This window comes from Malania oleifera, chromosome 4 (assembly GCF_029873635.1).
Source record: "Malania oleifera isolate guangnan ecotype guangnan chromosome 4, ASM2987363v1, whole genome shotgun sequence".
In the NCBI taxonomy this organism is placed as follows: domain Eukaryota; kingdom Viridiplantae; phylum Streptophyta; class Magnoliopsida; order Santalales; family Ximeniaceae; genus Malania; species Malania oleifera.
This window is the reverse complement of record NC_080420.1, coordinates 120,897,535-120,924,781: the sequence shown is the minus strand read 5'-3', so window position 1 is coordinate 120,924,781 and position 27,247 is coordinate 120,897,535. Positions and strand designations below refer to the sequence as shown.

The following is a 27,247-nucleotide window of genomic DNA, read 5'->3' as shown; positions in this document are numbered from 1 at the left end:
TTAACATACCATCATTTTAACCATATTTTCCCAAATATAAATCATATATAAATATAGTCATTTCCCTGAAATCAAATTCTATAATAATATACATACATTTTTCATAAAATACTAGCTTAATTTATCCCCTTACCCAACTACTAAGAAAGCCCCCAAAATAATCTAGTCTAATACCTATAGGATTTCTCGACCAATACCTTGAAAATGAAAACTCTCAGTATTAAACTTCAGTATTTTCATGCGTACATCATTTCCTATAACTATCGTAAGACCAAATTTGGCTTAAAAAACCTTACCTCAACTCAGGGATGATTTCCAACTCGCTTTCACCAACAATCCGCTCCGGCAGATTTGGAGAAAACTTCCCCAAGAGCGTCGTGGTGGCTTCAAACTATCGATTCGGCATAAATTTAGCCCGAAATTGAAGAGAGAGAGAGAGAGAGAGAGAGAGAGAGAGAACCGAAGGGGAGAGAGAGAGAGGAGAGTTAATTTAATAATGAAGATAAAATCCGGATTTTGATATTTATAGAGTAGAGGATTCGTCAACGAGCCACGTCATTCGTCAATGAATCCTTTAATAAATTCGTCGACGAAATTCAGTCGGCTCAAACCTCTCTTGGTATCTCTTCGTCAATGAATCCCCTGTATTCGTCGACAAATTCTCTTATACCCTCGTCGACGAATCCCCTGTATTCGTCGACGAAGCCCTGATGATTCCCCTTGGTTATTAAGTCGACTTCCTCCTTCTGTTATGGTTTCCATTTCCCTTCCTCTTTATTATTTAAATCCCATTTTAATTGGGTTGTCACACATGGCGTAGCCCTAGGCTCCCATGACATCGTAGCGGTACATCTGATGGATCCACACCCTTCGGTAATCAGCTGGTAAGAGGTGATATTTCACGTCCTCGGATATAGAGTTGAACACTCTTGCCACTGGCAGGTGGTATTTCACACCCTCGAATATAGAGCTGGACACTCTTTCACAACCGGGAACAATTCGGAACACACGTTCCTATATCTCATTTCAGCAAATCACAACTCATGCATATTCATATAACAGTTCATTCCACACTTATTTGGTAATCACAAAATCATGATTTTCAAAATACAGTTTAAAATAAGTCAACGCCTGACCATCTCCATAGCATAATATATAACACAATATATCCACGGTTTTCGAACAAAACTAGAGATGCAAGCCGACGCCCCTTTTTCCCCAAAACTATAACATGAAAATCCCGTAATTTTTACCCATTAGATTTCCTCAAATAAGTAGCCAAAACATACATAGGATTGTGAACCACAATTTTCCCGAATTCGATTTTAAAAATAACCGATATAAACATAATCTTTTACCTTTCCCCGAAAATCCAACAAGAACTCTACGGCTCCTAAACAGCGAACCGAGTTCCCAAAACCTATAAACCACAGTACAATAATTACTCACAGTCTTACTCCCTATAGTTCTACTGAAATGGAAATGAAAATCGAACCCTACCTTGATTTTTGGGTCAAACCTCGAAGACCTCAAAACGAAGATCCGTTTCACTGAACATGCAGAGATTTCTTCCCTGATCCTCGCAGTAATATTGGTTTGTCGATTCTAACAACAAACGACGAAAAAATCTAGAGAGAGAGAGTGTGTGGCTTCGAGTTCTAGAAAGAGAGGGAGAGAAAACCTTGATAACTTAGCTTCTAAGCAAATAAATGGATATTTATAGCACCTTTGACTCGGCCAACTTCGTCGACGAGCCAGCGAAGGAAGTTCGTTGACGTAGTGGTGGTCTCGTCGACGAGCCTGAGATTTCCTAAAACCTCTCGGTTTCTCCTCGTTAACAAACCTCTGAATTTCATCACCGAACAATAGAAGTGCCTTCGTCGAGAAAACTCTGGTTTCGTTGACGAAGCTTGCTCAATTTACTGTTTTACCCTTTTCTTATTTATTTATTCCATATCTCACAGATTGGGTTCTTAGATACTAAAATGTAAAAAATATGTAAAATTTTATTCATACATACATACATATACACATACATACATGTAAATTAATATTTTATATAGTAAATTATTCTCTTCTAACAGCTAACTTTGATTTAAATTGATACTATAGCCAAAACCACCCAATCTTCAAGCTCATGCTTCCATGTGAATGCGTGTATAGGTACATTTTTTACATATGAATATGTGATTTTAGCATTAATAAAAAAAGAAAACAAACTATCTAAACAATAAGACATCAAATTTATGTACTACAAGTGAAGAATCCAAGATTTTCAAAGGAATTTTTCGTGTTCACATGAATCACAGGACTATACACAAACAAAAATTATAAAATACAACATTTAATTATAAATTGTTATCAAATTTTAAAAAAAAATTGTAAAATAGAGATTTTAATCCAAACAAGTCTATGAACTTCATTATTAACTAATGACAAAATAAGATTCTATCACTGACTTTATAAACTAAAGGGCCTTTTGAGTATTTTAAAAATACATTAACCAAGTTACGAACTTCTCTGAAATTTCAAAAATTTCAAAGATCTCTCCTGGATTTCAAGAATTCCAAGTATCTCTCCTAAGATTTTCTAAAAAGATATAAATTTCCTTTCAAAAAACTTATTTTTTTATAAAATACAAGTGAAAGTTTTATATCTTTTTGGCAAATTTTAGGAAAAAGTACGTTACATTTTTGAAACCTCCTCAATGAAGGTCAATGAAACTTTTGAAACTTGGGAGAAAGTCCTTATCTTCTTATTAAATTTTCGGAGAAAGTCCTTATCTTCTTATTAAATTTCATGAGAGGTAAGTGTCCTTTACTCTTAATTTAATTTTTCATGGATGCATAAATATTAATTTTCTTAACTTTCTTCTCCCTTTCAACTTTCACTTTTCATATTTTATCAGATGCAGGAGAGTGGACTAGGTTATTTTTGAATAATTTTGAATTCATCTCAAACAAATACATCAACCAAATACAAATAAAAATCGGTCCAATAACTGTACCTACATCAATCCACACCCATTAGGATTTAATTAACGTATCATAAAAATAAAAAAAAATTATGAATTAGTTTTATCTGATATCACTTCTTGAACCCATTTCATGGAAATGCAACCTTAATTGTCTTGTAGCTTTTCATTCAATTCATTTCATCTATTCCCAAGTCCATGCTTTAGCTTTATATATCTGTTACAATTAATTATCATTTCTCACACCTTTTAATAAAAAATATTGCATGTTCACTGTTATTTTTAAGAAGTGAGAAAATAAATAATGTAATTTGTCAACAATGTATTGAAAAAATAAAATACGAATAATGCAAATTCTACGAATATCATGTATATCACTAATAAGGTTAAAAAAATATCCCCATCAAAGATCAACTGAGTTTAAACCATACAATGAAAATTATTACGTGTCTTGTCACATATCTATTTTTACCGGCTCAAAATTAGAACACGAGACCTTGACTATAGAAGTCCCAGTTCGTAATAGAGTGAAAACAATGTCAAATCACGATAATTTTCCCACCCACAATGATTAGTTGAATTTCGAGTAATCACAATAATAGTATAATCGGCACAATATGTAGTTAGAATATTTAGTCTATTTTTTAAGTTATGATACCATAATTTTAAATTGACAAAAAAACGTAATCTCACTTTCCCACGCATAGGTGCTATTTCAGAAAAATTATACTAGTTTTAATGTTTGTGAGCTTCAAATCTTAGATTTAAAGTTTAAAGTTTCACATTTTCAGAAAAGTCTTTCATAAAATTTTGAAGAAAGTTATTCATAAGAAAATTGAGCTATATCTTTAATTTTGAAGGTGGTGAAAAGTTAAAACTTTATAAAGTTAGTGTAACTTAACATTCAAATTTTTTCATCCTAAGGTTTGGTCTATCTTAAATTTGAATTTGAATAAATTTCAATACAATTTTACATTACATCTTATCAAAACAAGTCCGAATCTAAGACCCCTCTAAACATAAACATAAACATAGAATCTATTATTTTCTAGACAAAAAGAAAAAGGTAAGAGGTCAAGACAGATGTCATGATGAATGTTTTTTTTTTTTTCGGTCATAGGAAAAGAATTTCATTAAAATAAAGGGAAATAATTATGAAGTCCTAAAAAAACAAAATATAATTACAATAACAACAACAACTTACTTTCGTAGGCCAAACATCGAGATAAACTCTCGGGAGTAGCCCAAAAGAAAGCAAAGAGAGCAACAAGGAGTTGTTTCGTGATTAAGAACTCTTGCATTCCTTTCGATCCACAAGGTCCAAAAAGGAGCAAAACGGCGCATCTTCCTCAAACCACCCCTTTCTTACTCCTCTCTACCTCAAACAAGAAACTGTCAACAGTCCATGGTAGCAGCAAACCCTCATAAAACCCGAAAACAGATAGACCCAATGCGATATATAAAAGGCCAAACATGGAGATAAACTCTCAGGAGTAAGCCCAAAAGAAAGCAAAGAGAGCAACAAGGAGTTGTTTCGTGATTAAGAACTCTTGCATTCCTTGCGATCCACAAGGTCCAAAAAGGAGCAAAACGGCGCATCTTCCTTAACCATCCCTTTCTTACTCCTCTCTACCTCAAACAAGAAACTGTCAACAGTCCATGGTAGCAGCAAACCCTCAAAAAACCCGAAAACAGATAGACCCAATGCTGCTTAGCCACTGAACAATGGAGAAACAAATGGCTAGTAGTTTCACTCGATTCTAAACATATAATACAAATATCCGAACTGAAAGCCTTATAAAGTCATCTCACCGACACAAATTGTTAGTATTAGACACATGTTGTCATAAACATAATCAAGCACCAATTCCCTCCGCCCTTCCTCCTACCCTCACTGAAATAGAATTTGTCCAATGTCATTTCCCCCTCTCATGTTTCTGCAAAAGGCTCACAAACTGAACATTACTCCTGGAGATTTGATGCAGGATAAACTGATATTTTTTTTTTTCTCTGCCTTGTAAAATGCAGCATGAAATGCATTGTCCATAGTAAAATGTGTATCAAAGACGCAATGCTTTAGCATGGGTCAGCTTGCAACTTTGGGCTCCATCCCAAATTTGAGTGGAATGTTAATGCACTGCATGGCAGGTCAAAATAGGCACTAGAAATTCAGTCTATCAGAATTTTTACCTAGGGCAACAGAAGTTCAGTCTTAGACAAGTGCCTTCTTGAATGGTTCTAACCAGGATGAAGGTGTGCTCAAGCAATGTTTGCACCAAATCTGGTCCAGGGGTAATTTGATGAATGCTTGTAAATCTTCCAAATAATTCACAACCTGAAGATATTCAAAATCAACATTTTAAATGCCATCGTTGGCAGTACCTTCATGCCTTGATTGCTGTGAGAAGAGGAATTAAAGGAGAAAATAAAATAAAATAAACATTATGATTTCTGAATACTTATTGGCCCAACCTCAAATTGTACTGTACTGAGTTCTAGTTCTGGTATTTGCTGAGCGGAACATTTAAGCATTGTATAACACTTTGATTAAGTAAACAACTGTCTACAGCGATACAATCAACTGAGAATTACCTTCAAGGATAAATGCTCAGTCTTCACCCAGGCCCACCTTCAATAGCTCTCTAGCTGAGGGGCCAAAAAAAGTAAAAAAAAAAAAGTGACATCTGTTATAATTCACAATCAATCACAATTTAAGATATTTCAATTTTTAACTTTAAAATGTTAATGCCAACTATACCTTTCATGCTCCAGATAAGTTTTTGAGAGGACTCACAGGAGGAAAACAAGAATTACAAATTAAACACTTCATATTTGAGCCTTGAGAAAGTGAAAAAATAGATATCTGCACTACTTGAGCTTGAGCCCATTACAAAAAATTGGCTGGCTTGGTGGGATTTCTCATCTTCAAACACCAAAACAACACCAATCTTATTTTCTTTCTTTTCCTCAGCTGGCAACAGAGCACCCTCAAAAGTATTGCAACATTTTCATGCAGTGAAATTGGATAATGCGATAAAATACGTACAAGTGATGATGCCTTCTGCTACTCATTTCTGCAGTAAACATACTCATTTAGGAGCCAATGAGGGCAAAAACCTATTCATATGTATTCCTAATGCAAGCATCCCTTCCACAGAAGCAATGCAGATGCATGCCACAACACCGACAATGTGCACACACAAGAAAACACATGCAGAGAGAGAGAGAGAGAGAGTAGTCATTGTTCAAAAATAATCTATAATGTTGGACGATCACAAGGACCTCCATAATCTGGATATAATTATCAAATCACTATCAAATTAGGAAATATGGTACAAGGAAAACTATAAAAGGATAATGGGCCTCAAATACCCACCACAGTCCCTTTTTACAATGATAATATTTACTATAGATTAAAATTAATCAATGTTTCCTTTACAATTATCTGTAGTTCTGTAGTCATTCCGGAGGGCTTGAAGGAACAACAACTAATAATTCCTGCTGGGACACCTGAAGACATGAAATATTGATGGTAATGGAAAGGGGACATTGTAAATTTAATCATATTGATTCACGAGTCAAAAGAATTACCATTTTAAAGTGTTCTAACTCTTGCCTTCTTTCTGCCTCAAAGTCATCAGCCAAAGCTTGCACAAGGCCAGGCATAACAGGTCGATCTTTTACTTTATTGAATACCTGTAAATAACATCATGTCAAACAATGGCATAGACAAAAGAATGCAGCTTCCTTCACAAGTAGAATGAAAACATACTAGGTTTAAGCCATCAGGAGAAATCGAGAATCCCATTTCTTCAAGATTCGCACACTCATACTGCTGCAGTATGACAGATATGCGTATAATTGCACAAAGGATTCTGAATTTCTGCTTCACCTGAAATTATTATAAATACATTAATGACCCTGAATGATTTTGTTTCCTCCATAATACTAAGATTTGCAGAGAAATATGGGGTAAAGTACCTCTTTAGGGAAACCTTTGAGAGACGAATGATCAAATTTTGGGAATTTCTTCCTGTGATGTCTTACAAGTAGTGCAATTAACTGTTAACATATCATGCAATCATCAGCATTGACAGCATAATAATAATGTTCATTGTTCAGATAGAAAAGGTACATTCAAAGGGCAGACAACATACTTTGACCTCGTCGGCACTGTAACCATAAAGATGATCACCATTCTGCACATAAGCATCAAGCTGTGAAGAACCCAACAAAGAAAAAAGAAAAAAACAAGAACATCTAGACAACCAAACAACAGCGAAGCCCACCCCATTTGAACTGAAACTAGGGCAGGTCAATCTTATAGAGGGAGCTAAGTTCCATCGCCCCTAGAGGAGCTGTACACTACCATGAAGGACCAAGTGAAATTGCCACCAAGAGTTGTAACCTTAACCATAGTACATGGTTGATGCTCAATAATTTTCATATGCGTCACAATGCTATAATCTCTACAATTTTTGACTGAACTAAATCAAGGGCTGTATTAAAGGAAAAAAAGCAAAGAAGAAAAAAGAAAGAAGCTAAATGAGAGGACGACATACCATGATAAGATGGTAAGACTGCTTATGATAGCCCTTTCGACCAGCAAATAGACCAATGTTGTGAAGCAAGCATGCAGCTTCAAGATATTCAAGATCCTGATCATCTATGGAAACTGTAAGTTTGTCTTTATTTTCCACGACCACATAATGTGTTCTTAAGCCTTCAAAAATTTCCTGCGAAATAATTTAGTGAGATTCTGATGATCCATAAACACTGGCCCTAACCCTCCACCATGCAGTAATCATCTAAAATTCATTCAATCAAAGGTAATCCCTACTGGATCCAGGAATCAATATGACCTAAATGCCCTTTCCAAAGCAAGCATTACCCTACATAGTCTTGGGTAATGATGATTGAGACAAGTCCTAACATTTTCCAAACATGAAATGCTTGGTTCACTACTCTAGGTGTATCCAAAATGCAATTAAGGATATAGCAGAACAAAGTAATAGGAGGAAGACAATCATATATCACAAACCAATCCTTTGAAATAATGCAAACTACAGGAAGAAAACAAATGGACGTGTTTTCTTCACTTTGTTTCCAATGGGCTTCATCTTTTGTGAATTCCCAGGGTATAGACTAGAACATGAAACAACAGTAGCTTTACAATAATAGTAAAAATTGAAACTTGTGCTACTCTCTGCATTAGAGAAAAGTAATGCAGACAGCTTCCATGCAACCACAGACAAAAATTTCCCTAATGACGTAAAGAGAATCCATAACAAGATTCAGCCACATGGAAATCAGGCCGAAATAGTTGGGATAAGGGAGCAAGCACATGTCCATAGAAATTCAGCCGAATAAATTGCCATCTAAACGCCTAGAATCAAGAAAAATTTTGGAAATTAACACTTGTAGGAAAATAGTATAAATAAGGGATGAGGGGGTCTCATCTTAGCATCTTCCACAAGCTCAAACACATGTCATTTCAGTTAATCATTTTCTGCAATGTTAGTCAGTTTCATCACTCTCTCTCTCTCTCTCTCTCTCTCTCTCACACACACACACACACATTCATTTTTTCAACATTTTTGTCCCATTTTTACGAGGTTGCAACCTGGACCTGCTTACCTGAATCCTATTTTCATAAAAACTTCCCAATTCTCATGTTAGGAAGTAATTGTTGGAAACAGACTAAACCACATCATTAGGTTGAAAAGATTTCCTGCACAATAATTTTTAGTTGCCGCTATCAAGTAACTATGCCATCGTCTTGTTTTAAAATAAACTCCTGTAAATACATATATCTTGGAATGCTTCACTGAAACCAATCAGGAGCGGCTCTTCACAATATGGGGCCCTAGGCGAATAATTTAATTAGGGGTCCTTAATATTTTATTTAATTTTTATTTTTATTTAAAATTAATTTTTCTAAGTATATCAAATAATTTTAACTGCACTGCATCTGCACTCCACCCACCAAACACATGAATTCCATAAATAATGTTAATATTATTATATTAAAAAAATATTTAGGGGCCCCAAAAATTTTTTGGGGCCCTAGGCAAGTACCTCAGTGGCCTAATGGAAGAGCCGGCCCTGAAACCAATATAATATTCGGAGTGCTCTAGGCTTAAAGCAAGTATCCTCAAGTCTAACATGTTTGCTGCAGGTGTTAATGGGTCAGACCTAGAGGCCATTAAAGAACTAACAGGTTATTCAGAAGGGGAGTTTCCTTTCAGGTACTTGGGCATCCCTTTGGCTTCCACTCATTTGAACACAATGCATTACTCTCCTCTGATTAGCAAGATCTCCAGTCTTATAGGTTCCTGGTCAGGGCACTCCCTATCTTATGCTGGTAAATTGGAGTTGCTGAACTCTGTTGTTCAAGGAGTGGATTGTTTTTGACTTGCCAAATTTCCAATTCCAAAGACTCTGTTGGCTCATGTGGTCAAGTTATGTAGATCCTTCAGAAGAAGACATCTTGTGACTTGGAGTGAGGTTTGTCTGCCAAAGGATGAAGGGGGTCTTGGGGTTTTCGATCTAAAAATCTGGAACAAAGCTTTGCTTAGTAAGGCCTTGTGGAACATCTATATAAAAAAAGACTCACTGTAGTCCAAGTGGATTAGCCATGTCTATTTGAAAAGAGGCAGCTTATGGGGGGTGCTTCTGCAAGAAATGAAGATTCACTCCTCTTCAAGAGAATAATTGAGATTAAAAAATGAGATTATGCAGCAATGTGGAAATTCAAATGGGGATGAGAAGCAAGTGAGACAATGGGCTGAAGATGAGCAGTTTAACTGCTCTAAAGCCTATCACTTCTGGAGAAACAGAGGTAACAAAGTCCCTTGGCATGCTACAGTATGGAAGAATTGTTGCCTTCCGAAGCATTCCTTTATATTGTGGCTTGGTGCAAAAGGGAAGCTGCTGACTTGTGATAGATTTTGGGTGGATGGTGTGGACCAATCATGTGTTTTTTGCAACTCTGAAAATGAAACCATTGACCATCTATTTTTCAAATGCAGGTTTTCCTTCTGTGTGTGGAGTTTCATTAGGGGTTGGATAGGCATTTCAAGAGGCATGGCTACAATTAAAGCTGCTCTCAAGTGGATGCACAAAAAGGCCAGGGGTACAGGAGTTCAGGCTGTTGCTAAGAAGGCCTGCCTTGCCATTACGGTTTACAGCCTTTGGCATGCTAGGAACAAGAGGAAGTTGGGGGAGTTGCAACCCTTCTAGAGACTTTCATCAATTCTTTCCAATCCCACGTTTACAGAATTGTTTATGATAAATTTCTCTATCTGGTAGGTTGAGCTCTGATGTTTGAGCAGTAGTTATTCTAGCCTTGTATGGCTTGCTGATTGCTTTGAGGGAGTGCTCCCCCTTTGGTAGACTGAGTTTGTTTGATTGTTTTGTCATCCTGGCTTTTGCCCCTAGGAATGCCTAGGTTTTGATGTATTGAGTTGTAGTAATTCTCAGCCGTGTAAGGCTTTCTAATTGTCTGCTTAGCAGATCCTTGTTTGGGAGGTAATTCTCCCTTTCCTGGGTATGCCCAGTGATACTGTACATATCCATTTGGTCTATAGTTATAATTTTCAGATATAAAAAAAAGAAAAAGAAAATGTGATAAGTTTAATTCAGAATTTAATAACACCTTTGCAATCCCAGCACAGGATGCAGCAACCTTCATCCTCTTCTTGCCATTGAATCTTGTCGCAAGGCTCACAACCGAATGCCACCTTGCATTTGCATTCAAGTCATAGTTATCACAGACCAAAGCTAGACTCTCAGCAATAATCCCTTCTCCCAATGCATACCCAGAAACCTCCATTTCCTCAATGTCAAGCATTTCAAATATCTCTTCCAACAAAACTGCACCTGCAACAATAAACTCGGACCGCCTCTTGAAAAACCCCTCTCTCCTTACCTTCTCTTCCCCTCCCCCATTGCACAACCTCTGAACAAGACTCTCCAATTCTCCTCTTGTGAATTTCCAATCCCTCTTAAACTCCCCAAACAGCAGAAAATCATCTGCCATCCCCCGTGCATAACCTGAAAAACTCGCCTTCTCGATCGCTCTAACTGTCCCAGATGATCCAATAGCCATTTCAAATCCTACCTCCTTAACCTTCTCAATCAACCCAGACTCTTGAATCACCATCCTAATATGCCGGCGCATTCTTGAAATCCCATCAATCTCTGCATCCCCTGATTTTGAAATCCCATCATTCTCTAAAACCCCTTTGCTCAAAGACCCAGGTTCAGATTCACTTAAATATACACGCCCAAGCTCTGAAATTTCATGATTCCCTAAACCCCTTCTGCTTTCAAACTCTAAAATTCCATCTTTTTTCAAAAACCCTTCGGTTAAACAAACATGCCCCAACTTCAGGGACTTGACATAGACAACTTTTCCTTCCTTCCCGATCACAAATTCAGTAGACCCACCTCCGATATCGACGATTAAGACCGATTTGTGGAAAACAGGGAGGAATTGGAGAACCCCAAGATACACGAGCCTTCCTTCTTCTTCCCCAGACAGAATATCAACTTCAAACCCAAGTTCGTCTCTGATTCTGCGCAAAAACTCAGCTCTGTTCCCGGCGTCTCGGACGGCGGAGGTGGCGACGAGGCGGGTATGGTCGACTTTGTGGGCGTTTAAGATTTGCTGGAATTCGCTGAGAGCTTGGAGAGCTCGGGATTGAGAGGAGCTGGAGATGGCGGCGGGGGCGGCGGGGGCGCCGGTGAAGGTGGGCATGTCGCGGCCAAGGACGACGGGTTCTTTAAGGCGGTCGACGACGAGGAATTTACCGGTCGGGTGGGCGCGGACGATGACCATCTTGAAGGAGTTGGTGCCCATGTCGATGGTAGCCAAAAGGGTCGGTGGGTTCGAAGGGGTGGTGACGTTTTGGGTCGCCATTGATGAGAAGCCTGTGATCCAGTAAAGGTCAAGACTTCATATTCCTCGTTACCGATTTGGATTGCTTCTCGACGAGAAGCGTTGGGTGCTTTTTCAAAATTATCCGGATTGAGTTTTACCAAATTGCGTTACCTTTTTCTGTAAAAAAAAAAAATCAAATTATCTTCCTTTTCAAAACAAAACATTTAGATTAATTTAATTATTAAATGTGTTTGATGAAATTAAATGAAACACGTATAATATCTTGAAATCATTAATACTAAAGGTTCATTAAAGTTAAATAAATATTAATTTTTTAATTTAAAAATGATATTATCAACTAATATGTGTACACCATTTATATTGGATTTAGGTTGATTGGCAGGTTAACATTGTATTTGAAATTTAATTTATATTATACATATAGGATAAATGTAAATTGAATTTACTGTCTAACTCATATCTTGTTTTAATTAATTATTTTTGAGTTGGGCCAATTTGATTTAGATGGAGAAAAAATTGATGCTCAACTAGCTAAAAAATATATTTTAGGATTACTTAAATATCATTTAAGTAATAGCTTCATTTGTCTCAACGGGTACGACGTGATGAAAAGACATCATCACGTAAGGAGTATCGGAGGTTCAATTCCAGGTAGATATACTCACGGAGTCAGTAGTATCTGTGGATGGTGAGAATTTACTCTGTGAGTCAGCGGGGACCGTGAATGGTAAGAGTTCGCTCTGTGAGTCAGTGGGGATCGTGGATGGTAAGAGTTTTCTGTAAACCAACAAGGACCGTGGATGGTAATGGAGATGTGTTCCGGGGGTCGGGTTGGCCGAACGTCCAACTGATGCATGAAAGCTGTGTCCGCGTTCCGAACTTTACCTGATCAGCGAGACCAAGGGGGAGGACACTGATTCGTAGGTTTGGTGCCGCACTAGGGCTTCTGAAGGGCTTGTTAGTGGTTGGAGTTCTCATGTAATAAAAAAAAAAGAAGTAATAGCACAATTTAACTAATAGCAAGATGAATGAAATTAAACATGATGATTGAGTAATACTTGAACGATAATCAATACTTTTCGAATGTCAATACTATTAAATAAAATTACCCTATTTAGGAAAATAATTGAAATACGAAATTGAAGTGATCACAATTTAGGATTTTTATATTAAAGGTTTAAAATCTTAACATCGAAACTGGTTTCACATTTCTCCTCTTGAGTGAACTTTAACTTCTTTAAAGAGATATTAAAACCTAAATCTCAAATTTAAATTTGTAAGAATTTGAATAAAATTTTAATAAAAAAATATTTTTGAATAGAAAACACGTTTTTGAAAGAAGGGACAATTTCTCGAGAGTTCAAAATTTTTCGGAGAAGAAAAAATGTCTCCCGAATTGAACATAAAAACTTGCAAGCAAATTGTCAACTATTAAAGTTCTAAAAATGTAACTTATAAATTGTCCAATATGGAAAAAAATATTTAAATTTGATATGCACGGGTCAAAGACTAAAATAGTTGACTTTTCCGCGACTGGTCGGTGGAGATTTCAGATTTGGGGCATGCATTGCACCTTCCCAGCTCCAGCCAGAGGAGGACGACGGAGAAAACCTCCACAGAATGCTGGTGCCAAATCGCAATAAACAAGAACTTTTGTCCTTGCAGTTGCAAATTTTGAATAGTGCTTTTTGGGAAGAGGGAAAATGAGAAGGTCACAGGAAAGGCAGAGAACGCACGCCGGAAAATGAACAATTTTTCCCCCAACCAAACAGCGAAAAAAAAAAAAAAAGGGAGGGGGGGGGGGGGGGGGAGGATAAGAAGGTGATGAAGAAGAAATTGGAACTTCTCGAGCACCCCTTTTCCTCTCACCTTCTTCGTGAGCAGAGCGAAACCCCATTCCTTCACTCCATGGGAGACACGGACAGGCAGACAGCGACCCTTCAAAATCGACTGATTTCAAAATCTTTTTCTCCCACTCCTAGTCCGACTACACTGAAATTGAAATCATTCAATATCATTCAATTCCAGATCTCTGCTTGAATGAAATTCTCGTATTTTGTTGCATTTGCTTTTGCTGTCGCCTCTGTTTTCTCGGACATTTACTTCGAAGAATTCAAAGCCCATGGGGTTTCAGAGTCCACTGCATGCCGTCACCTCCCCACACCTAAACGCGTCTCGAAAGCTTCTCGTTACCTTCTTCCCAACCTCTCTCTCTCTCTCTCTCTCTCTCTCTCTGCCGGGTTTTGTTTAATTCTCTTTATCATTCTTCCACACTGTTTCTTGATCAGGCGAACTACGCTTTATCAGTTCCTTTCCACCATTACGCGGTTGGTGTTTGGAAAATTGGAATGAATGTTGGGGTTTAAGGGCTTCAAATTTTTTAACCCAATTTATCAACAAATCCTGCACAGTGATGACCGACCTTTTGTTTTGGCGATTCCGATAAAATGATATTGTAAGCATTATTGGTTATTACCATATCGAATCTGCGCTTGACTTTTTTATTAGCGCGTTTATATATATATATTTCAACTGAAGGTTCCATGTATCTTCGTCCGTGGATGCATCTTCTTCCTTCTTAAGATTGGAAGTTGAGCACGTTGGTTGCTACGTGCCCGGGGCTAGGGTTTTTGCTGTTTCCATTGTTGTCTATTTTCGGCGGGAGGTGAGAACTGGATTTATTTTTGTTTTCAATTCTTTAATTTTTACTTCTGCAGCTGTTGAACTGGGTTTTTGAACTTGGGCCACTTTTTTTTTTTGGGTGCAGGGCTTACAGACGTGGTATGTCAGGAATTTCAGTGAATGAAATTCTGTCCAAGTTGGAACCGTTGATCCGAAATGCGGTAAGTCAAGTTGAACTCACATGTGGTGTCATTTAAGCAAATTCTCCATTTGTGTACGTCTGCTTTTTTTTTTTTCAAATCATGCTACTAAGTTTAGTTAATTTGTAGTTTTTGTTTGAACACAAAAGGAATCGACATTTATTTTTTCTTTTGAAAAAAGTAGGAAGAATCAGTGGTTTGTTGCTCTGCCCTAAGCACTATGGTAAATTGGTAATTGCAATTCCACAAGTTCCAAAACTGGGATTTGAACTTCAGTAGTTTTCTTCTGGTATTTTTGCTATTTGTGTTTTTCCCATTTTCACGTTCGATAGGGTTGTTATGTTTTGACCTCAAAACTTTTGTCACAACCCATCTTGGATGTCTCTAACATTTGGCTGTGAAGAAGAGATAGAAAAGGCTTTTGTATCCTCATCTGCACACATGAATGTATTGTTGTTGATCAATAAAATATTGATGAATGTTCAAAATTTTCCACTACTTGTTCAATAAGTTCATCTACTATGCTGTAATTTTAGAATAAAAAGTTCAATAATTAGCCATTCGTATTGGAATTTTTTGATAATCATGGTCATTCAATTTAGGTGTTAATATGTCAATGTAATGATTGGCTTTGTAAATATTTCTACCTTTAACTTTCAAGTCTGTGTTCATCGTTCTCCATATCTTTGTCAAATAGGTGAGGGAGGAGGTGGAACATGCAATTGAACCCTATCTTCAGTCATCTCGAAGGTCAGCTCCTTGTTTTGATTTTTCTTTCTACCATTTTTCCTGCAAAGTATTTTTGATACTTTGAAGTGACAGCTTTGAGGTTCAATGAAGTTTGACTTTGCTAGTCCTTGTGGGATCTGTAAGACCAGACAAAACCCTGCTGAAATATTGTCAATATGATTAAAGGTTCTCTGGCTCAATTCTAATTTAACTTTGTGGGATCTGGTTCCATCTTGAACTTCTGATAAACGAAGTGGTTTGAATCTTAAAACACAAGTTGTGTTCATACTACTTTTTTGTTCCAACGGCCTGAAATTTAAGACAAAATGAGCTTCCGTGCATGTTTGTGGCCATTCATGTGCATACTAGCATTTATGTTTGCCTTTTTTTTCCTTCCTATCAGAAACGTGCATTTCTGATATTTTTTCATCCACAATCTGATACTGGCTATCATGGTAACTTTGTTGCAGATCATCAACCCCTCAGATTGAGTCATTTGGCTATAGAGGCTGGCAGCTGCATTTCCTTAATAAACTGCCCACTACCCTTTTCACGGGCAACAGGGTGGAAGCCGAGGATGGTGCACCCCTTAAAGTAGTTATAGTTGATGCCAGCTCCAAGAATATTATAACTTCTGGTCCACTATCCTCGATAAAGATTGAAATTCTAGCACTTAATGGCGATTTTGAACGAGAAGAGTGGACTGAACAGAAATTCAACACAAGTATTGTACAGGAAAGAGAGGGTAAAAGGCCATTAGTGACTGGGGATCGGACCATTACACTGAGAGATGGAATTGGTTATCTCAGTGACATTACTTTCACTGATAATTCAAGCTGGATAAGAAGTCGAAAATTCAGGCTGGGAGCTAGAAGCATGCAAAGTGAATTTAAAGTTAGAGAGGCAATAAGTGAAGCTTTTATTGTGAAGGATCATCGCGGGGAGTGTAAGTTCTATGCCTAAGCTCCTTTGAATCATTAACATTAGAGACTATTGATCAGAATTATTGAAATAACTGCTAACAATGATGGTTGTTTATGTAAACGTACTTGAGAATTAAAAAGTCAACTTTGCTTCCTTTAACTTGCAAACTGAAATAGTGCTGCTTCTTCTCCCTCTTTTATTTTTATTTTCTTAAATCTTATTAAGTGTCTTTGACAAGGCTTAATGTTCTTGTAAAGTCATCAAAATTTGTCTGCTGCAGTTTTCTTTATTAATAGCTTTAGAACCATCAGACTGATGGGTGATTTGTTTACGTAGTGTATAAAAAGCATCACCCTCCATCCTTGGTTGATGAAGTCTGGCGTTTGGAAAAAATAGCAAAAGATGGTGCATCCCACAAGCGGTTGGCTTCCTACAATATCAACACTGTAAAAGACTTTCTGCAGTTGTATTATACCAATGAATCCTCACTGCGCCATGTAAGATAATAATTTGTTTTGTTGGGTAATTTGAGTAATTTACTCACGTGTTTCAAAAAGTTCTTGATGATTTTTTAAAATTAACTTGGGTAATTTTTCTTGGAAACTGTAGATGCTTGGTGGGGCTACTGCAACCAAGATATGGGACACAATTATAGGACATGCAAAAGCTTGTCCCATAAATGATGGCAAGTTTTATGTGCATAATAAAGGTTCCCAAGGGGTTGGGCTTATCTTCAATTCTGTCTACAAAGTTGTGGGGGCAATCTTCAATGGAACCTGGCGGTCATTGGACAAACTTAATTCTGTTGAGAAGGTGTGCATCTTTACTTGAAACTCATTTTGACTCATTAATATATTGCTCATGTGCCAACCTTTGAACTGGATGAATCTTTGATTTCAACAATTGTTGCTATGCTTTTGTTTGTTGGGTACTCTCAGGTATTGGGTTTGTGCAGTTATTTTGCTCCATTGTGGTTCTCTAGTCATATTTTTAATTTTATTATTGCACGATTGCCTTGAAATTTTTTGATTGAATTTGAACTAATTCAATCACCGCTTCATTTGGCAGGATACAGTGAACACTTTGAAGCAGCATGCTTATAAAAATTTGAATGACTTAGTCCTGATTGACGACCCATCTGTTTTTAGCCCTTCAAGACCCTTGCGGAGTCTGCAAGCTAATCCATTTCTTAGCAGTCTAACTCTTGGCCCACGCTTACCTGATTTCCCAGATGCAACCCTAGGTATGGGAAGTTCCCATTTTTATTTAAAAAAAAAAAAATGTTTGACACAGCAAAGATTTTTTTTACTGGGAACACAGGAAAGATATTTTCTACTGGAAGTTCATTTCCATTTCTGAATCTGTTTAAATGCAGAAGTCGACTTGTTCTCCTTCCCTTTTCATTAGAATGCTTGGGGGATCATATTCCAAAATGATGAACATTTGAAGTACCTGCTTGACAGAATATAAACATTGCTTAAAATAAGATGCATAAGTGTGTTCAACATGTAGTCCAGTTGGACATGGTTTTGCCTGATATAGAGAAAACAGATTAAGATCTTGCCATGCATGTTCTCTTTATGGTCTATAAGATTATCTTTCTCTGATTGATGATGGCAATGGGTCTCATTTTCATTTTTACCTACAGCATCTATGCCTTTCTCAGAGTTCCTGAACTATCTCCATGTGCAGGTCAACCCGAAGCCCTGCTGGATTTCAACCCTTCATTGTCATACCAAGTCGAAGATCGCAATCAAGTGCTTGCTCCGACCCTAGGAAACAGCATTGTGATGGAGGATTATTTCTCTGGACCCTATAATGGCGGAAACATTTGGGCTGCAAGCGGACTTCCTGGACAAGTTACACCAACCAATAAATTAGCTGTAAATGATATTTCTCAAGTTCAAGCATCAATATGGTCTCCCCTTCCTGCAACATGGGGTCCGGGAAATACTCCATTCCTGGCATCAAGCAACGGAGCATAAATCAGGATTATTTCTTCTCTCCCGGGGTTTGGTGTCCATTTTTCAAGAAGCAGATCAGGAACACCCAAAGCAAGGTGGTGTAAGATCCAGGCAGCTGTTATGTGGATGATATCAGTCAGGCAGAACGTGGCTGCCAGAAGAAGGCAAGGTTTTGGATTCTGGTAGTGTAGTTTCAACTCCTAGTATTGAAGAAATCAGCTCTACGTCTAGGAGGTAAGCCCCCTGAATGTGGCAGCTTAGCTTAATGTGTGTATATTTTTTCTCCTGTCTACATCAACAAAACTTTATTGGTGCAACTATGGATGTTAAAAGCAGTAGCGTCTATACCCTGGAAATCAACCCCTTTCAGTTATGCAATGGCGTCAAAGCACCCCTCAAAAGAATTTTGGAAGTAGGCTTCTCTGAAATGTGTTGGTTTTGATCTGTAAACTTTGTTTCTTGTAATCTCCTTCTTTCTTCCACTCGTTCGTATTAGACTATGTGCTCCTATACACAGCTCAGCTACAGCAGAATAGATTGTAACCAAAATATATTCTTTTCTGTTAATTGTAACCATTTTATATTCCTTGATTCCTCATGTAAAGTCTACATATAGACACAGCATTCATAAATAAAAATACGGAGAATACATAGCAATTTTCCATTTCTGTTAACACTTTGCACCTAATGCAACAAAATGGTTGTTGTTTATTCTTTTTTAAATTAGGGTTGATGAGTTAAAATGAGCACTGCCATATGATTTTGTTTAGCATTCTCATTTCTTTCTACTTTCTTTTGTTCTTTTGATGACTAGTTGTTGACTATTTTTGGATGGAGTGACTTTAGCGCTGCATGTCCAATTGTTAGGTTTTGATTTCATTCTACTCTCTCATTCTTTTGATGAGTGGTTTTGGATGGAGCGATTTTATTGCCACATGACCAATTGTTAGGTTATATCTGTCAAACGTAACTTTCATTCATGCATTTCCATAAAATTGAGTATAAGATATAGAGATACAAGAAACTATTTTAGGAAGCTATTCTATGTTTGTACAATATTTATGACTACAATCATGTTTGACCCTTCAATGAAGGAATTCCTAAATCTAAGATTTCCATAACTGGCTAATTGCAGGACTCACGCCAACACTCCCCCTCAAGTTGGTGTGTAGATATCTCTAACACCTAACTTGTCAAGTGAGTCATTGAAGTTTTTGCTGGAAACTACCTTGGTAAGAATGTCAGCTAACTGATCTTCAGATTTAATGAAAGAGAATTGAATGATCTTCTCTTCTAGGTTCTGTTTGATGAAATGTCGGTCTGTCTCCACGTGCTTGGTGCAGTCATGTTGAACTGGGTTGTGAGATATGTCGATGACAGCTTTGTTATCACAGAATAAATTCATTGTAGAGTCAGTAGGAAAACCGACCTCTGTTAGCAATCCTCTAAGCCAAAGAAGCTCACATAATCCTTTCGCCATGCCTCGGAACTCAGCTTCAGCGCTGGATAATGCTACCACCTTATGCTTTTTACTCCTCCATGTAACCAAGTTGCCTCCAATAAATGTAAAGTAGCCTGAAGTAGACTTTCTATCCAAGATATTCCCAGCCCAGTCCGCATCCGTGTACCCTTCAATCTTCAGATGAGCATTCTTGGAGAACATTAATCCTCTTCCTGGTGATGACTTTAGATAGCGGAGAATTTGAATTATGGCACCCATATGGTCTTCACTCGGATTATGCATAAATTGGCTTACCACACTTACGACGTAAGCAATGTCTGGACGAGTGTGAGATAAGTAAATGAGCTTCCCCACTAGTCTTTGATACCTCACCTTATCGGCCGGCACCTGGTCCGAATATTCTCCAAGCTTATGGTTCTGCACAATCGGCGTATCCATAGGTTTACACTCTAGTAATCCCACTTCTGTTAATAAGTCTAGTACGTATTTCCGCTGAGAGAGGAATATGCCTTTTCTTGACCTCGCCACCTCTATTCCTAGAAAATAATTAAGCCCTCCCAAGTTTTTCATTTCAAATTCAGTAGACAATTGTTCTTGTAGCCTCGAGATCTCATCAGCGTCATCCCCCGTAATTATCACATCATCCACATAGACTATTAATGCTGTCACCTTGCTTTGTCGGTGTTTCAGGAAGAGAGTATGGTCAGAGTTATTTTGGCGATAGCCATACTTCCTCATAGCTGAACTAAGTCGGCCAAACCATGCTCGCGGTTATTGTTTTAGTCTATACAATGCCCTCTCTAGTTTATAAACAATTTTGTTCCTAGCCGATCCTGTATATCCTGGCGGGATATCCATGTATACCTCCTCGTCAAGGTTGCCATGAACGAAAGCATTCTTCACGTCGAGTTGATGTAGTGGCCAGTCCAAATTTGCTGCAAGAGATAGTAAGACTCTAACGGTATTCGGTTTAGCTACTGGTGAGAAGGTTTCTAAGTAGTCTATGCCATACGTTTGGGTAAAACCCTTCGCCACAAGTCTCACCTTGTATCGGTCAATTGATCCATCAGCCTTGTACTTTATAGAGAACACCCATTTGCATCCCACTATTTTTTTTCCTTCCGGTAATGGGACCAACTTCCAGATATTATTTTTCTTTAAGGCTTCTAGTTCTTCTTGCATTGCTTGCACCCACTCTAGATCAGATGACGTCTCTTTAGCACTACTGAGAATATGGCAGGAGGATAGTGTTTGAGTGAAAGTCTTGAGCGGCTTGGACAAACCTTGAGTAGATACATAATTTGCAATTGGGTATTTGGACTTCCTTCCTTCTTCATCTGGGCTGTATCTGTTCGGTGGTTTCCCATGATTGTGTCTAAAAGGCAACACATAACCAGTAGAAGAATCCAAAATATTAGCATGTAAAGGTGCAACAGGAGTACTTACCTCAGGGACATTCTCAGGAGGAGGAGGGTCTTTGGGTACTGAGGGTACTCTGTATTTTCTGCTTCTTCATTTTTGGCTTCTTCATTTCCAGGTTCTTCAGCTTCATCATTCCTCAATTCGACATATTCAATCTCTGGTGGTACCTCATGCGGTTCAACCTCTCTATTTCCAGTTCTATGCTCACCTACGGGTGCCATCATCCAATTCGTTTCTTCTACTTGAGTTTCCCCCTAAAGGGAAGAATTGGGTACCAGTGAAGGATAGAAATTCTCGGACTCAAGAAATGTAACGTCCATGGTGATATAGGTTCGGCTGGTAGTGGGGTCATAGCAACGGAAGCCTTCTTTTATGTAAACCATATCCCAAAAATAAGCACCAAACGGAGCATGGGTCCAGTTTGGTACGTTGATTCTTGTGGAGGTGGAAAAAAGCAACACACCCGAAAATTCTAGGAGGAAGCATCAATATTGAGGGAAGGGATATATGGGTAGAGAGGATTTGTAAGGGGGTTTTAAAGTGTAAAATTTTAGATGACATACAGTTGATTAAGTACACTACAGTAGCCACAGCATCCCCCCAATGGCAACTCGGCACCATTGCTCCAAGGAGTAGGGCACGAGATGTTTCCAAACTATGCCGATTTTTCTTCTCGGCGACACCATTTTGTTGTGGTGTTTGAGAGCATGAGGTCTCATGGAGGAGGCCATGTTGTTGGAAATAGGCCTGAAATCTTTGGTTGATGAATTCGTCACCATTATCGGAATGAAGAATTTTTATCTTGGAAGAGAATTGAGTCTGAACCATGGCATGAAATGCTTGAAAAATGGTGAAAAAGTTGTCTTTGGTTTTTAGCTGATAGAGCCATGTCATTCGAGTACAATTGTCGACAAAAATTACAAACCAACGGTGACCAAAGGAAGTATGTATCGAGGATGGTCCCCACACATCAGAGTGTATCAATGCAAGTAGAATATTAGTTTAATTCAAGCTAACTGGATAAGAAACTCGTTGGCTTTTAGCCTTGATACATGTATCACATTTAAAGTCCACATTCTGCAAATGGGAAAATAAATATGGGAGTAGATGCCGGAGATAGCCGAATGATGGGTGCCTTAAGCGCTTAGGCCATAACCAAATCTGTCGTTTATGGCGACTGGTTTGATGGTGCGTGTGATTTGCTTTGCCTGGACTGAAGTCATCAAGGTAGTACAGTCCCCCCCTCTTAGTACCACGCCCAATAATCTCCTTGCTGAGAACATCCTGAAGAAGACAAAAAGTAGAGTATATCAGCACAACACAATTAAGCTCTTCAGTAACTTGACTCACAGACATCAATTTGTTGGAGAGAGATGGAACAAGAAGTGTGTGAGTTAGAGAGAGAGAGAGGGAGATAGGGGCACGGTTCCAGCCCCTGTGACTAGGTAAGTGGCCCCATTGGCATTGGCAATGCAAGTCCTCCGTGATTGAGTTGTGTTGGAGAAGTCATTTGGATCAAAGTCATATGATCTGTCGCTCCGGAGTCGATAATCCAGGCACCATCATTCCGAGTAGTAGAGCTGCAAAAAACTTGACCACAATTACCTTGATCTGGGGTTGAGGTAGATGGTTCAACCACGGGAATAAGAGAGAGTTGAGATTTAGCCGTGGCCATCGCTGCTCGACCTGGAACGTCTTCAGTTGCAGGAGCATCTCGTTTCTTTCGGGCTTGTAATTCGTGCGACCAGTCTAGGTAGCCCTGTAATTTGAAACAGGTTTCCCGAGTGTGTTTTGCACTCCCATAGTGAGTGCATTTATTCCCATCAGAATGACCTTTGGATCGTGAGGAGGACCCATACTTTTGTGAATGGCCAGATTTCACGCCTTTGTTGGCCATAACAGCACCACTAGCCACTGCTTCTGCTCCAGATATCACCACAGATTGTCGGAGATCTTCCCTTCGAACGTGAGCATATGCCTGCTCAATTGAAGGGAAAGGTTTCAGGTGAAGAACATCGCTCCGAACATGATCCAATCGATCATCTAGTCTGTCAAGAAAAGTGTATACTCGCTCCTCCTGTAAAATGGAGTTGTAGCTTTGTATGTCAGTTGCACATTTCATTGGATTCGAAGAAAATCGATCTCTCGCCACAAACCCTGTAGATCGTTATAGTATTTTTCTATAAATCCGCCTGCTTGTTTCATTCGGGATACACGACGTCGGAGCTCGTATACTCGCGAGGTGTCAGTTCCATCGAAGTATGTTGTGGCAGCAGAATCCCATACCTGCTTAGCCATTGGGTAGCGAATAAAGTTCATGACCAAGGAATGATCCATGGAGTTGATCAACCAGCCTTTCACTATGGCATTCTCAGTGCGCCACTTATGAAAGGAGGGGTCGGTTTCTGGAGGTTGGGGGTAGTCTCCGTTGATGTATCCCAGTTTGTCTTTTCCTGAGATATACATCTTAACAACCTGGGACCATAATCCATAGTTGGAACCATCCAACTTGATGCTGATTGGAACCATCGGGGAATCAGTGATGGGAAAGGAAGAGGTCTGGACCCTTGACAAAACCTCCGTCATTTTTTATGTTAGATTATCCAGGATTTTTTTGGTGGAGTCAGCCATGAAGGCCGAACAAAATCTTGACCACTGCCTGATAAAAAAATAGGGAACCCAAGTTCATGCTCTGATACCATGTCAAACGTAACTTTCATTCATGCATTTCTATAAAATTGAGTACAAGATATAGAGATACAAGAAACTATTTTAGGAAGCTATTATATGTCTGTACAATATTTACAGCTACAATCATGTTTGACCCTTGAATGAAGGAATTCCTAAATATAAGATTTCCATAGCTGGCTAATTGCGGGACTTACGCCAACAATATCACATTGTCTCTTGCAGTAAGACTTACACTAGCCCAACCATAAGACACGATGTAATGTGACCCTTTTAAATATTGATTCAACATTGAAAGTTCTTTTGTTGACGGGATGATCTTTACAAAAAGTTCATTGTGAAAATTGGTTCTATCCTCTGGTTAGGGTGTTTGAAAATTTCCGTAAGGATCTCTAGCTTATTTTATGAACCATAATGAAAAAAGAATAATAAATGTAATTCAAGATATACCTCATTTTATTTCCAACGAGACAACCCATCTTCAATGCACTTAATTCTTCTTTCCTTCTAATTACTATTTATCAAGTCTCTATTATGTGGAAATTATTTGATCTTCTCTCTCCTTAGTCACTCTTTATGTTTGGTTTTATTAGAGAAATATCTTCACCTTCCATCTATAGATTATTGTACAACTATTAGAGCAGATATTTAGGCATTATTCTTGGGATCTTGTTCCCTTTCTCATGTATTATATACAAACTGTAACGTTGAATATTTGATATAGAAAAGAGTCCTTCTTCAGCTTTGACACAGTATCAGAGAAGGTTCTCTACATATACTTTTTATTCAACACCGTTTGAATTCTTTCTTCTGCAATCATATCCAACATCACATCTCTGGAGGTCTCCTCCTCCAATCCAACATCCCCATCAATTCCGAATGTGTCTTCTCCATATTTTCTCCATTCTACCGATCACCCAGGTGCCATCCTAGTCTCCACCCTTCTTAATGGTTACAACTATCCTACCTAGAAGAAAGCCATGAAAATGGCCTTGAATGCCAAAAATAAGTTTGGTTTCGTTAATGTTACCCTCCCCAAACCAACGTCCTCCTCAGAAAAAACTCAATTGTGGGAACTGTTAGCTTTGGTGCAATCCCAAGAAGGGGGGTGAATTGGGTATTTAAAAAATTATTGCCTAGGTCAATTGGTTTAACAACAGTATTACACAACCTAGGGTCAGTCTATGCAATAAATAAATAAACATACATGTGCAGTAAAGTAAAACGTGGAAAAAGTAAATGATACACTCGATATGTTATCGAAGTTCGGCCAAAGTGCCTACGTCCTCGCCTTGGCTATACCAGCACAAGGATTCCACTATGGCTCACTTAAATGGGTGGAGCAGCACCAGTTACAACCAGGTCAATTAAAGGGGCTGACTTCAACCAACACGCCTTACTAGGATGGCACACCTAACTTTCCTAACCGGGTTTAAGCCAGTCTGAGACTATTTCACAGGGTTAGTCTCCCACTTCAGGCCCACGCTTGGAATACAACAAATGATGTGAAATTTTTGTACACGGAAATACGCTTCTTCACAAGCAGATATGTACTATAATACGCACAGTATAATCAATACACTACCAAAAGATAAGATTTGATAAGCTCAGTGTAGTCTAAGTGTTTACTCTCAAATAATTATGCAAATATTGCAATCAGTGCGTGAGAGTGTAAATGATATGATTTTTGTGTCAAAAAATGATTTCAATCACAATGCATAAACAAAGATCACAAGCACACTTCAAATATCTCAATAAATAATTTTTCTCAATATAAACCACAATAGATATTCAAAAATGGTTTGTAAAATATTTATTTGATCTTTGTAATAAAATGATAATCTCAATCAAAAGGTATAGCAAAAAGATTTTCAGCACGCTAACAAATATCTCAAAATATTTTTCTCAAGATAAATCACAAGAAATATTTGAAATTGGTTTGTAAAATAGAATTTATCTTCAAGCACACTTCAAATACCTTCAACAAATATTTTTCTCAAAATAAACCACAAAAGACATTTGAAATCGATTTGTAAAATATTATTTCACAACCAAAATACAATCTGAACTCTTGAGTATTGTAATGAAAATGTAAAACTCAGAAGCCCTAAGAAGTTTTTTTATGGAAGACTTATTTACGAAGGCCCCTAGAAAAACTATAAGCTTACTCTCTGTGAAAAATAAATCTCAATTAAAACAAGCAAGAGAGAGTTTAAGTTTGATGAGATAAAACACAAGAATACTCTTACAAAGAAGTATTTGCAATATAAAAGAGCAAGAGGAGTAGTGTATGACTTGAATATGAGATTTTGACTTTTTGAAAATTAGAGGATATTTGCTAATTATTATTGCTAATCTCATGCTATTTTTTGCAAATGAAGGGGTATATATAGATTTTCCCAAAAATATAACCGTTCAGGACACATAGGGTATTATTAGGATTGTTTAAAAGCATTTTAACACCATTAACCCAATTTAAAAAATTTAACTGTGATAAAAAATTTTCCAACCCAAGAGCACCGGTCGACCGGGCTTGATGTTCGGTTGACCAGGTGACCAAGTTCGGTTGACCGGGTAAAATTTGAACTGAAAGTTCAGTCAACCAAATTAAGGTTCCCAAAGGCGATTTTTCATTTCTGCGTAGTTTTATCGACCATGTAATTTTGAACTATGAAGTTCGGTCGACTAGGACGTTGGATTCTCCCACGTGTGGGTTCGGTCAATCAGAGCGTTGCCCATTTAAATCTGGTCGGTCGACCGAGGAGTCAAACGTTGACTTGGTGGGAGTTCGGTCGACCAAGTCATATGAACTTGGTACAGTACGGTCGACCCAATGATTTATACTGTGAAAGTTCGATCAACCAAACATGCATTTTTAATGCATTTCAGTTCCAACTCCCTTATACATTCACCCTATTCATATAATGTTTATTTTTAATGCAATAGGAAACTTTTTTATGTAGATTTATGGGTCCTAAGGTCAGTCTAGGTCTTCTTTAGGACACCAAAAAAATCCAGCGTCGGTCGACTTCGGTTGATTGAAGGGTGTTCCCTGAGGTCCATTTATGGTCTTGAGCTTATCTATCCTACCATGTAGGTAAGGCATTAATTATTATAGACTATGTTCCTATGTTACTATTACAGACCCAAATAAAGGATTAAATTACAATACAACATGAAATAATTTTCAGGGTCTTCAGGTCTTCACTTCATGTGTCATGTGCGTGCACCATATGATACTTTTGATTGGTCCTGCACACAAACTAATCAACCATTAAATATTAGCGTATTTGTCATAATCAAAATGGGATATGACCAATAAGGTCAATAGGAATGTTGCAGTGATATAATCTTATC

At 37.9% G+C, this 27,247-nt stretch overlaps 2 protein-coding genes across 5 annotated transcripts; one reads left to right on the top strand and one right to left on the bottom strand.

Annotated features, from left to right (window-relative positions):
• Positions 1 to 4,060: 4,060 nt before the first annotated feature.
• LOC131153227 (uncharacterized) lies at positions 4,061 to 12,007 on the bottom strand. Of its 2 annotated transcripts, XR_009136191.1 has the most exons (9): positions 10,632 to 11,978; positions 7,537 to 7,710; positions 7,132 to 7,173; positions 6,956 to 7,036; positions 6,747 to 6,866; positions 6,566 to 6,670; positions 5,733 to 6,048; positions 5,567 to 5,620; positions 4,061 to 5,309 (listed from the first exon to the last, which is right to left on the bottom strand). XR_009136191.1 is itself a non-coding variant. In XM_058105399.1 (7 exons), the coding sequence occupies exons 1-7, from the start codon at positions 11,895 to 11,897 to the stop codon at positions 6,434 to 6,436; spliced, it is 1,839 nt and encodes a 612-aa protein (XP_057961382.1). In that variant the 5' UTR covers positions 11,898 to 12,007; the 3' UTR covers positions 6,216 to 6,433. The 2 variants fall into 2 exon arrangements, 1 of the variants encoding a protein (XP_057961382.1); XM_058105399.1 differs by lacking the exons at positions 4,061 to 5,309; positions 5,567 to 5,620; positions 5,733 to 6,048 and adding an exon at positions 6,216 to 6,484 and having other exon boundaries at positions 10,632 to 12,007.
• Positions 12,008 to 13,684: 1,677 nt separating this feature from the next.
• On the top strand, positions 13,685 to 18,992 carry LOC131153226 (calmodulin-binding protein 60 B-like). 3 transcript variants are annotated; one of them, XM_058105396.1, is made up of 9 exons: positions 13,685 to 14,334; positions 14,418 to 14,544; positions 14,647 to 14,722; positions 15,399 to 15,451; positions 15,901 to 16,376; positions 16,691 to 16,851; positions 16,964 to 17,167; positions 17,423 to 17,597; positions 18,047 to 18,992. In XM_058105396.1, the coding sequence occupies exons 3-9, from the start codon at positions 14,663 to 14,665 to the stop codon at positions 18,337 to 18,339; spliced, it is 1,422 nt and encodes a 473-aa protein (XP_057961379.1). In that variant the 5' UTR covers positions 13,685 to 14,334; positions 14,418 to 14,544; positions 14,647 to 14,662; the 3' UTR covers positions 18,340 to 18,992. The 3 variants fall into 3 exon arrangements, with proteins under 3 accessions (XP_057961379.1, XP_057961380.1, XP_057961381.1); XM_058105398.1 differs by lacking the exon at positions 15,399 to 15,451 and having other exon boundaries at positions 14,210 to 14,334; XM_058105397.1 differs by lacking the exon at positions 15,399 to 15,451 and having other exon boundaries at positions 13,733 to 14,544.
• Positions 18,993 to 27,247: the final 8,255 nt, after the last annotated feature.